This window comes from Typopeltis vanoorti, chromosome 1 (assembly GCF_054136105.1).
Source record: "Typopeltis vanoorti isolate ZY-2024b chromosome 1, IOZ_Tvanoo_1.0, whole genome shotgun sequence".
NCBI lineage: Eukaryota > Metazoa > Arthropoda > Arachnida > Uropygi > Thelyphonidae > Typopeltis > Typopeltis vanoorti.
Genome location: NC_143549.1, coordinates 36,564,198 through 36,579,452, shown reverse-complemented (window position 1 = coordinate 36,579,452; position 15,255 = coordinate 36,564,198). Strand labels below are relative to the sequence as shown.

The 15,255-nt window shown below is 35.8% G+C and overlaps 1 protein-coding gene across 2 annotated transcripts in view; it reads left to right on the top strand.

The window, feature by feature from the left end:
- The window catches only part of LOC150109892 (immunomodulatory peroxidase-like), an 88,383-nt gene that overhangs the window by 57,077 nt on the left and 16,051 nt on the right, over nucleotides 1-15,255 (top strand). For both annotated transcript variants that reach the window (XM_090397214.1, XM_090397204.1), the window contains exons 10-11: nucleotides 5,513-6,073; nucleotides 14,513-14,682. In XM_090397214.1, coding sequence (XP_090253340.1) covers nucleotides 5,513-6,073; nucleotides 14,513-14,682 — 731 coding nt within the window. The remainder of the gene's footprint in view (nucleotides 1-5,512; nucleotides 6,074-14,512; nucleotides 14,683-15,255) is intronic.

Genomic DNA, 15,255 nt, shown 5'->3' with positions numbered 1-15,255 from the left:
GTACTTCTAGATCGAAAACTAACCTTCAGTCCACACACAAAAGCCTTATGTACAAAGGCATCAAAAATGATTGTACAACTTTACCCTCTTATCAATAGGAATAGCAAGCTGGATACCAAAATCAAACTGCTTGACGACTTGACGATTATTACTTATGTGTCCCCCGCCTGTAGCCACGCCTCAAGTACAAATATCCGCAAACTACAGAGAGTGCAAAACAAATGTCTCCGCATGATCTTAAACTCACCATGGTATATCAGAAATGTCCAACTTCACCGGGATACAAATATCCCCTACGTCTACTCTTTCCGCAATCTTCAGCAGTAAATTTCTTCTCAGCATCGTCTTCACATCCAAATTAACTTGTACAACAAGCAGCAAATTATGACGAAACAGATTTCTCCAAATATAGGAGACCTAAGGCCATCCTAATTCCTAACGAAATTCTATAACTCGCACCCACCTGGGAAAAGCACTTAGCTCATAAACGTTTCCCTACAGAGCAACCTTATCAGATAGCAGGGATTATAAAAGCATTTTGCTTCGCCCTTACAGACAGCAACGTCTTGAGTAGTGTATTTATCAAGGAAAAGTCACAGAACAGGTTATCCTTACAAGGCTACAAGAAATTGCTGACTAGCTTGGAATAATCCCTGACGAGCAATTCGGATTCCATAAAGACTCCACAATGCAACAAATATATCGATTGGTAAAACAAACCGAACATAGCTAACTTCATGTCCCATAAGAGCGAACTTTAAGCTCAATAATACCTCATCCATAGAATCTCTTATACAGATAAAGAGGAATATGAAAAGCATCTTTGCTTCACCCATCCAGCCAGTAACGTTATACGTTATAGTGTATTTGGTTTTAACTTAAAACCTCATTGCTTTTCATTCTTTGAAAATAGAATTGTGCAACTGAAGAGTATTCAACTATCATCTGAAATTGTGATTTAATATAACTGTTAAATGACTTGTGCTTTTTATGCACTGAAGTCATTCAATCAGATCACATTCAAACATTTAATTTTCTGGGTTTATTTAAGAGTATTCGTGAGGTTAAGATATCAATTTCCTAAATAGATTTCACTCTGAAATAATAAATAGAGTTATACAAAGCAACATTAAAGAAATATTGGACGACCTTGGGAATTTGTATAAGAAAGCTTCGTAGATTCCCAAAAGTGAACTATAGAAGAATCACAGTTAAAATACAAAAAGCAGTTATAATTTTCATTTGAATATTGGAATATCAAAGGATGACTTCTTATCTTGTCATGTAAAAAAATAACCTTAACCAAATGTCCTTTTCATCAGGTGGCCACATAGCCCACGATCATCCAAAATTTTTAAATAACTACTTCTGTAGTTTTTGTTGTTATTGTTGTCGAAAGACTTCGAAATGTCCATTTGAATTTTGCTAAGTGTGCTTACTAACACAAATAACTGGAGAAGAAACATTGAAAAAACAAATCACAGAGTGGTGTAAATGGTTGCAATACGGTAATAAAAAGAGAAGACTTACATCTAAAATGATTTACAGAGGAAATTCTCGATTACAGAGGCTTCTTAAAAACATACTTAGAAAACGGTGATAATAGTGGAGTGCTGTCTGAAGTTTTGATGAACTTCAGACAGCGCTCTACTGTCCTGCTCGCGTAAGAGGCTGCCTGTATCTTGAATGGAATTCAAAAAAAAAAAACTATTAAAAGAGTGAATCAATCTATCACTCTACACTCAATTCAAGATCTTCTCCCTTACCAGGAGAATTTATTGTTAATATATCTTCCATTAGGGAATTCGGACAAGTGACACTGACAGCACGAAGATTGTTAACGAGGTACCCGAAGTCATTCTCTCTTTCTCTCTCTCTCTCTCTCTCTGGACTGAGTGAAGGAATTAGTCCTAAAATTGTCTAAAGAAATTAAAATATCTAATAAGAAATCATCAACACTTTTAAGACCAAAGGGGAAAAATACGAAAAAAAAATCCAAATAGAATTAGTTATCTTGATACCATTTTATTTCATGTTTCATTATTACAGGCTTCATTAACTCATGTCTCACTTACATTAATAACCACTGCATCTCTACTTTTTGGTATTGATAAGATTAATGTGGACAACATATTTAAGCGAAGACTTCTTTAAAAAAATGATCTTAATACAACAATAAAAGCACATTTCACGAAATTAGAACAAAATAAAATTTCGAAAACAATTACAGAGATATGTAAGAAAGATTTCGAAACAATCATGCGAAAGTAATGAGGATTCTTATTCATTTATCTTTTCCATGGAAAGTGCATTTTCCACGTAAGAATTCAGCAGTAAGAATTTTATCCATTTCTACTTCTTTTAAGAATTATATTGCATTGCTTAATGCACTTAGTTAATCTCTTTCTAATCAAAAGTGGTTTACGAACTCTAGGAGGTACTAATTTTTTTTTTTTTTTTTTTGTCAGTTACTGTATTTTCCATGGAATAACCACGAGGATCTTACAACATAAATTTCTCGTAAAATTATGATCACAGGAGTCTGAACCTTTTTTGTGAGCCTGCACGCAGGTTTAGAGCCTGAATCAAGATAATCGAAAGTTAGGGTGTGCGATAGGTCTCACTTATATTTATTTCTTCCCTTTTTTGCATTAAAGTTACCTACCAGGTTTGTTAAAATAAGTTAAAATCTTATTTTAATTGAAAGGAAATCGCTCAAAGTATAGTTGGTGATTAACGGACTGTAAATTTTCATACCCAGTTGGACATATCCTTGCAAATTAGCACAAGGCTAATGTGTGTTGTGTCGGACAGGATCCATGCTCTAGTTGAGAGACGAGTAGATACAGGTGGACTCGAATGCATTGCAAGTTTAGTCTTTAGACTTTGATGATTATCACTAATTATTAATGATAAGAATATTATCCGAATAAAAAGTGATGAATATGGTTCGATTCTGAAATTTTCGTATTCTGTTCTTTTTCTGAGCTTTACAAATTACTATCTCATCTGAAACATACCACTCTAGTCGTCTGTAAATTTCAAAGTCGTAGATCATAGATCTGTTCCATCAGTTCTAATAATAATAATAATAATAATAATAATAATAATAATAATAATAAACACTTAATCATTTTATTTATATCAGCATATTTTCTTGGCCTTTCATAGATTAAAATCCGATAGTTCACCAGAGCTATATCTATTATTTCTCTTCCTACGTCCCCCCCCCAAAAAAATGCCGATTGCGCCTCTTTTTCTAGTTTATTTATTTATTATGCATGGTGGGGTTCCCCCCCCTTTCTTTTTCCCGTCCCCTAAGACAGGTTGAGCCCTTTCAATGAGGGATTAAATATGTAATTTATGACTACAGATCCCTGTGTGTTCTCGGGGACGGTTTACCTACTCTGAGGGACGAAAAACCCGAGTTTCCGGGTGAAAAAAACCCTCTACCACCGTATGAGGCCGGCTAACTCACCCTTAGTCAAAAAACACGAGATAAACGTTCCTCATGTCATGGACGGAAATCGAATCCACGCCTTTCCGACCAAAGGGCTTCGTCTATACCGACTGAGCTACGGAGGTTCCTTTTTATAGTGAATAACCACGAACTAATATTGTAATAAATATTTTATTTATCTAAATTCAGCAAAAGTGGAGGGGGGGGTATTCTTACTCATCATTAAATAACAGTGTTAATAGCAAAATAAATTCTATAAATCTTTAATCGGTTATTTCGTAAACAATCGTTTAATTAATGAACTCATGAAACCTGAACAATCTGAATGGCAGAAATAATACTTTGAGCGTTTTTCCGAATTTTGATTCTAGTCGCCCCCCCCCCGCCTGTTTTTCTCTCTCTCTCTCATTAAATGTTATATAATATACTGTACTGTACACATTTCATAGATTACGCTCTCCAGTTTAATAAAGCTCTTTTCCACCTCTCAAAATATTGTGATAATAGATATTTATTCTTGCATTTATTAATATAAATGCTATCTTTTTAATATAAATATAAATTATTATATAATATAATAAATATTATAAATATTTGTTTATAATATATATAATTAAAATAAATATTTATAAATATTATAAATGTAAATATTTATTAATATTAATATCCTTATAGTAATTATTACTGTTATTTTTTAATAATACATATACTAAATACACCATTTTTCATTTGCAAAAAGTTAAATATTAGTCGAACAGTGAGGTAGTCCGTAAATATGAAACATTCATGTTCAATATACACCCGACATGTGATGAAGTAATTGCCATATAATTTTTTTTTTTTTTTTTTTTTTTTTTTTTTTTTTTTTTTTTTTAATAATAATATATTATGTAGTATACCGATTTAATACTATAATATACTTTAATAGTATAATATTACTATACAATCAATACACATAAATTCATCTAATAATGCATTCTATCACTCGCATAGTCCTTAATGGACCGTTGGGTCACTCATGGCTAAGCCATGAATGTCTAATGGGCGGTGAATTAAGACAGATGGCGCCCATCTCCTCTTCTGTCTTCGTCTATATGTCCTATGGTTGTATCCTGTATGTTCACGGATCCGGTTTGCCTGTTTGCGGTTTGCGGAAAAAACCCCAGGATAAAGTGGAGAAATAACCCTGCTTCCACGCCCAAGACCGGCTAATTTGGCTATGGGTGAGGAAGATTCTTCAGCTCCTCATGTCTCCGACGAGAATCGAACCTAGGACACTCCTTCCCCAGGCATATGGTTGAGAAACACACAGCCACTAGGCTAACCCTGCGAACAATAATACAGTAGAAGAATGTAACTTGTAACTTATGATGTAAAATCGTAAATCATAATGGCATTTCAATTATTTATTTTTAAATTTATTTTACTCTTTTATGGTCATTAGGATCATTCTGCGATATTAACTCTGCGGTATGCACATGTTTAATTTATATAATTCTAAATCAATTAATTCCTGATAAGCTTTAATTAATAAAATGATTTAAAGTCGTACTAATACGTTTGTCATTTAAAGAATATACTTAAAAGCTTGGATGCTGATTTTCACAAAAATAATATTTTATATTTTATTCATATGGAGTTTCCTCCCTTTTCTCCCCCGTCCCTATTGGGGCAAGTTGAGCCTCCTCATGGGGGGGGGGGTTAAGTATTTATGGCTGTAGATCTGTGTGTGTTCACGGGGACGGTTTGCCTGCTTGCGGGATGAAAAACCCCAGATAAACGGGGGGTAAAAACCCTGCTGTCCACGCACAACTTGGCTATGGCTGAGGAAGATCCTTAAGCACCTGACGTCGGCGACGGGAATCGAACCCACGACACTCCTTCCCCAGGCATATGGTTGAGAAGCGCAACGCCACTAAGCTAACCGCGCGGACAAAAATAATATTAATAACATTTAAAAGATATTTTGGATTAAAAAAATCTAAGGAGACAGGATTGTTGGATTTCATTACTTATTAATTTATTTATTATATGTCATTTTATTTTTTTCAGACGTGTCGTAGGTGCAGAGTTACAAATGATTACATACAACGAATTTCTTCCACTGGTTCTTGGAAATGAGCGTTTGGACTTTTTCCGCCTTAGAGTCAGGGACAGAGGCTTCACTGAGTATGACCCCACCGTGGAGCCTACTCTAGCTACCGAATTTTCAACAGCTGCGTACCGATTCGGCCATTCTATGATCAACGGCTTCTTTCCCGAAATCCCTACCGATAATCCAGAGGGAGGAGAACTTCTGCAAAATATCTTTTTCTTTCCATTTGAAATATACAATAACGGCATTGAGCCTTTCATTCGTGGTTTGGCACAAGGAAATGCCCAGAAGTCCGACAGGTTTATGACAGACGATGTGACCAATCATCTCTATCAGGTAAGAGGAAACACATCCGGACTCGACTTGGCATCTTTCAACATTCAAAGAGGTCGTGACCATGGAATACCCGGTTACATCAGATACGTAGAATTCTGTGGAGGTCCTTCTATTAGAAGATTTAGCGATCTTGATAGGCTCATGCCTGTTAGCTCCAGAGAAATCCTACAGGATTTGTATGAGTGAGTTTACTTTTGTTTTATTTTTTACTCATTTAGTTATGCATTCGCATTCATTTTTTTAAATTTATTTTAGTTTTATATATATATATATATATATACAGGGTGTTCGGGATAAATTTGATATTTATAATTAATTATATTTTTCCGTAAGTTACATGTATTAACACACACTTCTCTTCATTTAAAAGTTTGGACCCTTCTTCATTCATATACAAGATGTCAGAAAGGATGGATAGCTGGAACCCACCTGAATCATGGAAGAGAATAACTTGTATCATGATGATTCGTGCCCGCCATCAAAATAAGGATATTACGACTGCTGCCCAATGCTCCCTGAATACAGTAAAAACAATCAGGCATGAACTAGAGACTTGCAATGGTGACTACGAGGATGTAGCAAGAAGAAAGATCCCTAGCAGACGATCTGATTGCGTTCGTACAGCAGAATTCCTCGCAAATCTGCAGGAACAGGTGTTGAAGAACCCTGGCATTGGAATTCGGGCTTTGTTCGTGGAGTTGCTAACTGTAGTCAAGCCCTGGATAACAAGGGTAGCCAATGGTAGGCCGTATGTATGGCAGCAGGATTCGGCCCCTTGCCACACCTCTGGGAAAAGTCAAAAATGGTTGTCTGAAAATTTCTACGACTTCACCAGTCCAAATGTTTGGCCTCCAAACTCCCCAGACCTTAACCCCATGGATTATTTTGTATGGGGCGCAGTTGAAAAAGACACCAATCGCACTTCCAGTAATACAAAAGCCCAGTTAATGGATAAAATTAAAACAGTTTTTGCGGCCCTTCCCAGGGAGACTGTAGCATCAGCTTGTTCGAGGTTCCGAAGCAGAATTGAAGCTGTGATCGATGCTAATGGTGGTTATTTTGAGTAAATCTTGTTGATAGTATTGTAATTAACTCTGCCTATAATGTTTTTTTGTCAATTCATTAAATTTAATAGATACAAAGAAGATTTTCTTTTTCCTTACGAAACTGTCAAATTTATCCCGAACACCCTGTATATATATATTACTATTTTTTATTTTTTATTAAACATTTTAAAATGACTTATTGCATGAAGATTCAAATGTCCCTCTGACAAACCTTTACTTTCGCGAAATACCTTAAGAATTTTAAAGATATACACAGAAGCATACAGATTTTGTCCTAGTTCAGACTTTCCACTCTTGTAATTCTAGTTCGTTATAATAAGTATTTTAGCATACAACATTTCATTCTTTCAAGAGGTATTCTATTATGTTAACACCGGATCGTATGCAGATCATTCAAGTTTATCCACATTACTTTCTCCAATTCATGTCGCACTAATACCTGCAGTATGACGTACTACACTGGTGTGTTAAACGATATGGGATCTCTTTGTTAAAACAAACAAATATTGTAGGAGACTACGCATCCTTCTGTACTCTTTCACATTCTGAAAGCACTACAACAAAAAGTCAGAGTTTATACTCAAGAAAAGTTTCGTTCGATTAGATCTCTGTTGTCAACTTCGCAATTGGGATGATGCACTCGAGCAAATGGCATTCCCCTACCATGCCTCATACGTATATACGAAGGTGGTCTGAAACGTTCTCGGCCTAACAATGAAAAAACGAATTTATAATTTCAAAATTATTTTTACTTTTTTAACATAATCTCCCTTAAGACTAATACATTTATTCCAGCGATGCTCCAGCGCCAATATCCCGTTAGTGGTTCTCAGTAAGATCTGCAAAATAGCTCTCTACAGCTGCAATCAGTGGAGGACTGGCCAGGATGTCAGCTAGCCCGATGGCAAGTGGGCCCCTTAAACATTAGACAATTTGTTAAAAATGTTCATCACCTTTTAGTAGCTTGAAAATATAATAGAAGTTCCAATATTATTACTGTATGCAACTAAAATTTGTAGCTGGTGGAGAGTAGTAAAGTGGGTGCCTTTCCTGGATGAGTCTTTGGATTCCCTGGAGGTGTTACGTAATTATAATAATAATAATAAATAATATTAATAATAATAAAAATAAAAATTTACATTGTATTACTATTTTAATAAAAAAATTTAATGAAATCATTTTTCGAGGATACTTTATATTTAAGAATATAATAAATAACTCTGAAAAAATAATTCTAATTCGGGTTATGTGAGGTAGACGCATGCGTTGTATAGGTTCGGATCTTTAATATTGCGACTACGCAATGAAGCTCAGCTGGGAATACCAGCCTGCGTTCCTGACGTGCAACCGGAATCAGCTTTATATCGAGCTATTGCATACATTGCAAACACAGCAAATATTTTTCATTGGTCGGCCTAAGTTTGAGTGTGTTTCGTCAGTTCTTCACCTTGTGTTTGCTGTGTTTTACGTGTTTTATAAAAGGTATGTATTTAATTAATATTTTTATATACTCTGGCCCTATACCCTTTAATTTAAATATAATGTATTTTCTTTCATTGTATAAAATTAGTATAAAAATACTAGATAGTAAATATATTTAAGCTGCAGTCTCAAATAATAATATATACGCATAATGCAAGTTCAATAAATAATGATACCTTTTATGTACTCTACAGTTAAAATTACTGTGATTATTAAAATTGTTGTTAATAGTAGATGCATCTATAAAGCATATTTCCATTGATGTGTTCTTGCGCCGTAATTGTAATTGTAGATGTTAATTTTTCCCAACGTGGATTATTTTTAATTAAGTTTTAATTTCAGGAATATCACCTCTACCAGCATGGAAAAGAAAAAACATAAATCTGGATCACTGAAATGCAAACGCATCGCTTGGCTGATTCCTGCCTTTCAGCGACAAGAAGCAGAAAGGCAGGAATCAGCCAAGCGATGCCGGTCTATTACAGATTTTATAATACCACAACCACCATCCACATCGATGTACAGTTCCGCAACAAATAATCAAGAAGCAAGAAACAATACTCATGGTGATGATGCAATGACTTATGAGTTACAAGAACAGGAAAGAGCTACTTTGAATGTAGAGACAAACATAATAGCATCCTTTACACACTAGTCCAGGTCCATATCTCATTCCCTGTAGATACCGGAAGTTGCGACATTTGAACACATAGTTTCAACTAGTTACAGGAAATGAGATATACCTTCAGGCATAAATGACTTGGTTTCTGAAGAACATCCTATAAATGAACCTACACAAGAAAATGAAAGATCGACTGCTGGAATCTTCCGATATCTATCATGAGCAAATCTGAAGCAGTTTTTTTGCTGAACATCCATTTCAGCCACTTGATGATCTACCATTTGATGCACGTTTGTATGAGAGGAAAATTATGAATGACTCAGTCCCAAGAAAATGGCTAATATATAACAAAGAAAATAGGTGTTTATATTGTTTATACTGCTTGACCTTTGAGTCTCCCAACACTTGTAATCCATCACCCTTTGTACGTGGCTTTAGTGACTACAGGCGTATTAGCCAGAGCTTGGATTTACACGAATCGCCAACAACACATGTCAGAAATGTTCAGCAATTGATCAGTGTGGTTAATGATGGCACCTTAGATAATGGTTTTTTTTTTTTTTTTCGCATCTTCACTAATTAAAAAGAAAGAAGTGTTGAAGCAGAGGAGTATTGTCATGAGGATTATAGACATCATAAAGATGTTAGGCAAACAAGCAATTCCTTTTCGAGGTCACGGAAATGAATCCGCCTATATTCTGGATAATGAGGTTCTGAATCATGGCAATTTTTTAGCTACAGTGCAGTTGATGGCAAAATATGACACCATTATGACAGCTCACGTTTCTGCAGTACAAAACAAGTCCGCACAAAAAAATCAAACAATTAGAACAACAAGGAAAGGCTCAAAGTAAAGGCTGTGGTGGACTTGTTTATGTGATAAAACTTTTTTTATCGTCTTACTTTTTCATGAATACAGAATATTACATAACCCCCTCTCGTTTTTGCCATCCCAATGTCCCGTTTTTGTCTCAAGGAAATATGGTCAGCCTAATTGTAGTGATGAAGGAAATTCATCTCAGCTGATTTTCGAGTAAATGTGCTTAACCTAATAATGGACCGCATTGTCCAGTCACTAGATTCACGATTTGTACAACACAAAAAGTTGTATAAAGATTTATCCTGCTTGGACCCAGCAAAGTTTAAAACTATTGCAGAGATGGGCCTTTAAGATGAAGCATTAAAAGGTATTATTAAGCTGTCGCCACAAATCAGCAAAGATCAAGTAATGTTGGAATTGTTTTCTTTTGCTTCAAACTTTGAAGTATTAAAGCTATTGCTTAATTATGGTGAGAATATGGATTCCAGTTGCAACACGTGTAAAATTTGTAGCACTTGCCCACCTTTTCTACTAAAAGTTCTGGCATCCAACAGACTTCATGACAAGGCATATGATACCATTTATGAACTTCATAAAGTCATCTGCACACAATCAGCTACTCAAGTTCAATGTGAGAAGACATTTTCAAAGCTAAAGATCATAAAGACAAGGTTAAGAAATTCACTGTCTGAGGAGAACTTGAAATCATACATGTTGCTATCCATTGAAAAGGAATTGTTAGATGAATTGGATGCAGAAGCAATTATCGACAGATTCTCACAATCATCTAGTGAATTCAAATTCGATTGCTCTTAATACAGTGGACTGCATGAAATCTTTTGAATTACCTGTTAATGTGTAAAATGTTCAGTACAAGCAAACTATTTAAAAATATCCACCATTTATTTAAAATAAAAAAATAACTTAAAATTTCAATTATAACAATCTATTTACATTTAGTATCTATGAATACTGCCAGTAATATGTACAATATACATACACTGTAATTACTAAAAAATATACAATTATTTCGCAAAATGTTTAATTATACCTTTTTTGTTTCACTTATGTATTTATTGAAAATTTTATTTATTTATTATAAAAATTAAATGATAGCTTTATAGTTCTGGGCGGGGCCCCTTTGTCTCAACCAATATTTTCAGACCCAGTCCGCCATTGGCTGAAATCACCTCTTGATTCGAAGAAAAACGCTGACCAACGAAGAGAGATTTAGTTTTGGGAAGAAATAGAAGTCAGAGGGATCTAAATCTGTGAAATGGAGTGGAAGTTCCAACAATTCATAGTACAGATCCCTTAATTTTCCCATTGCCAAAACACGTTTGTAGGCAGGTGCATTTTCCTGATGAAACATGATCTTTTTCTTCTGCAAACCGAGTTTTTCTCACGAACTTTTTCGTCTAGTCTGGTTAAAAAATCGGAATAATTATCTTGAAATGGGTAAAACACCCATGCCATGACTTGCCTTGAAAACACCCATGCCATGACCTTTCCTGCTGATGGAACCGACTTCGTCTTCTTTGGCGTTGAACAACCGTCTTCTGTCCACTGTTTTGACTGCTGTTTCGATTCTGGTGTGTAATGGTGAATCTTCATCTAAGTCTCACCCATAGTCATAAATCGACGCACAAAATCAGTTTTATTCATGTTAAAACGCTCCAAGCACTGTTCAGAGATTTTCATGCGAGTGCGTTTTTGATCTGCTATGAGCAAGTGCCGCACCCATCTTGCACCAAGCTTTTTCATATGCAATTCTTCATGCAAAATATATCCTACACGTTCTTTTGAAATGCCTATAGTCTCAGAAATTTCACACACTTTGTCTTGCCGGTAATTCAATATCATTTCGTGCACCTGATCAATGATTTCTGGTGTTGTTACACTTTTTGGACGTCCTTCACGTGGATCATCTTCAACGATGGTAAGGGTAAGGCCACGTTTAAACTCAGCAGCTCATTTCTTAATTATCGAAAACGAAGGAGACGAGTGCCCATAAACTTTTATGAACTTCGAATGAATTTCTTTTGGCGTTAAATCTTCTTTTACAAAGAATTTTATAACCGCACGATACTCAATTTTATCCATTTCAAGGGATACAGACAAAACTTTTGCTTCAGACAGCTGTGTAAAACAAAGCACTTGATAGAATGACTTGCAAATTGAAATGGATGATGTACCAACTTAGATAAAAAAAAAATGTGCCGATAGTGTTGCCATCTATGGTCGAGGCCGAGAAACTTTCAGACCACCCTCGTATGTGCCCATCCGAATGAAAGAGCATGCAGGAAATTTTTTCCCATTACGGAGTTCCGATTCTGCACGAACACTTACAGTGATCTTTATACCAGTGTTGCCTGTGCGACTGGTTGACTTACAGGAAAGGAAAGAATAAAAGGGGAGAAAAAAAAAGAAAGAAAAGATACAAGAAAGAATAAAGGAGAAAAATATTACTTCCTTAAAAAAATAAATAGTGACTTTAAAAAAAAGGAGAGTATGAATTAAATTATATGCTAAACTTGTGACAAAATGCCTTTGTCAAAGTAGAAGAAAATATGATCAGAACCCTGAGAAAAAAAGCTAAGAAACGTGAGGCTGTGTGGCACAGTCTAGTTCCACAATGCTATACCCCCAGAAGAAAGTCTTTTATAGATTCGATCTAGTTGCTGAGTAGATTAACTTTTCTTTGGAGTTTTTTTTTTTTTTTGGTCCTTGCCAGAGTTATCCAATCTTTTTGCTTATACAAGTCTGGTTTATTCTCCCATAAAGTCGAGTTTTTACTGCACAACTCAAAAAGCTGCACCGCGAACTAAAACAGTACCAGACAATAACACCTACATGGCGACTAGATCGAATATATAAAAGTCTTTCTTCAGATATGACTCAACCACCTGGATCAACTAAGAGTGAAACCGACTGCCTACCGATTTTTAAAAGTTTGGAAAAAACATTTCCAGAATAAAAGGCGTTGGAAGATTTATTTTTTATTTATGATCAGTTGATCATTATCATTTGCTTCGGAAATGGAGATTAATTGCTCAAATATTCTTTGAGCAGTCCTATTCTCAGCTGATATAATATCATTTTACATTATATCAACGGAAAAGGCGTCCGCGCGGTTAGCCTAGTGGCTATTCGCTTCGCAATCATATGCCTGGGGAAGAAGTATCCTAGGTTCGATTCCCGTCGAGGACGTGAGGACGAGACCTGTTGAATGGTAGATCAATTTCTGTCTATACAAACATGGTTTCGGCCACCAGATTTCTTTCCCAATTTGTGACTTGCTCGATGGGTTAACCACATCTTCAGTACCTCCATGATGGCAGGTCATCAGATGATGACCTGCCATCATGAAGATAGGTCATCAGATGATTCTTCGAGATGGCTAACCGCTGGATAATTGGAAACTGGACAGTCGCATCTGAACTATGCATGCAGTTTCAGAAGTCAGGAACCATTCTACGAAGAGTCGTCTGAGGGCTTCGACAATCAGAACAGATAGCTATGGCTCTAACAGCAAGACGGAATCCTACGATGACATGTCGCCAGCTGTCTTTTGGGGTTGTTACTGCTGACACGGGTGAACATATTTCCAAGCGAACTGTGTTAAAAAGGTTCAATCGAAGGGTTCTTAGATTGATCCTTTTTGACAAATCTGCACCTTGTAAATCATCAAAGAGCTCGTCGAAAATAGTACCATGAACATGTGACTTGGAGCCGTGACATTGTTCTCTGATATGTCTCGTTATTGCCCATGGATCCTAGACATTGTTTGATCTGGAGAGAACGAGAAATGCTGTACCATGTCATCGACATCAAAGAAAGGACACTTACGGTGAAGACATTCTCATGTGAGAGAGGACTAATGATCAACGATCGCACCTCTCTTTATGTGTTTTTATAGGGATACGTTACTCCTTATTGGTACGGAGAACAAATCCTCGAACCATATGGCATTTCATAGGAATACGGTTGTCTCAAATTTTCTTTCGCTGTTTGATATTGCGGCTGTCCATAGAGTGGTGGAGGAGTATCTTGAAACTGCACATATTTTACGACTGCCGTGAGCAGCACGAATACCAGATTTAAATCCGATCGAAGATGTGTGAAAAGCCTCTGAGCGTATTATTGCACGCTGACCACCCTCGTTTGTCATCGGCTTACAGTGCGCGCTTTAGCTCGTCACTTGGTAAGCCAAAGTCTACTCTGGTGGAAGAATGGAATATGATGCCTCAGAATCTTATAGACACCCTTTATCAAGCATAATCCACAGCGATCCGGCCTGTTTAGCCCTTAGAAGGAACAACTGTAGGACGTTTTTTTTTGTTGTTGTGTGTGTGTGTGTGTGTGTGTGTGTGTGTGTGTGTGTGTGTGTGTGTGTGTGTGTGTGTGTGTGTGTGTGTGTGTGTGTGTGTGTGTGTGTGTGTGTGTGTGTGTGTGTGTGTGTGTGTGTGTGTGTGTTATACCATTGTTATACATTTGGTATAACATTACATTGTTATACCAAATTTCGTATCTCAAATTGCTCGATTTACATCAAATATTCTAGGTGTTTTGTAATTTTGTCGAGCATCATTGAGTCATTGAATAAAAAATACATTATTTGATGTTTCAGAGCTGTAGAAGATATCGACATATTCTCTGGAGGCTTGTCCGAAACTCCCAGATCAGGTAGTGTTGTGGGTCCCACGTTCGCATGTATCTTAGGAATCCAGTTTTATCACCTGAAATTTGGTGATCGCTACTACTTCGAGCATGGTAGACAGACTGGATCTTTCACTGCAGGTAAGTTATTGTTATTACCATTAAAAATCGAACATGAAAAAAAGGTTCCAAGGGATGTAATGATTTCCTGTACGTTTAAGTTTGTTCGAACGCATTTCGTTGTCAAAGTCATTCAAGCTCTATAGAAATAGCTAAGCTTCAAATTTTATTCTTTAACCCAAAGAAAACATAAAAATTATTTTTAAAATGCAAAAGATATTATTATTATTATTATTATTATTATTATTATTATTATTATTATTATTATTAGCAGTAGTTTTTGTCGTTGTCCTCAAAGTAATAATACGTGACACCTGCAAGAAGTCCAAGGACTGATTGCTGGGGCTGGCACTCTCAATTCTCCATCCACGCACAACACCACTATCCGCTATCTGCTCAAAACGCCATCTACCCACCACTAGTAGTATTTGTCTTTATTTGTAGTATTTGTTTGCTCATTTTAATAAAATAATTAGCAGATGAAAATATAAAACCTATGCTTTTATTTGATGATTTATGGAAATAAACAAAGTTAAGTGAGTTAAAAGATATTATAAACATTATTAAAATGAAGGGGATATTAAATCCCACATT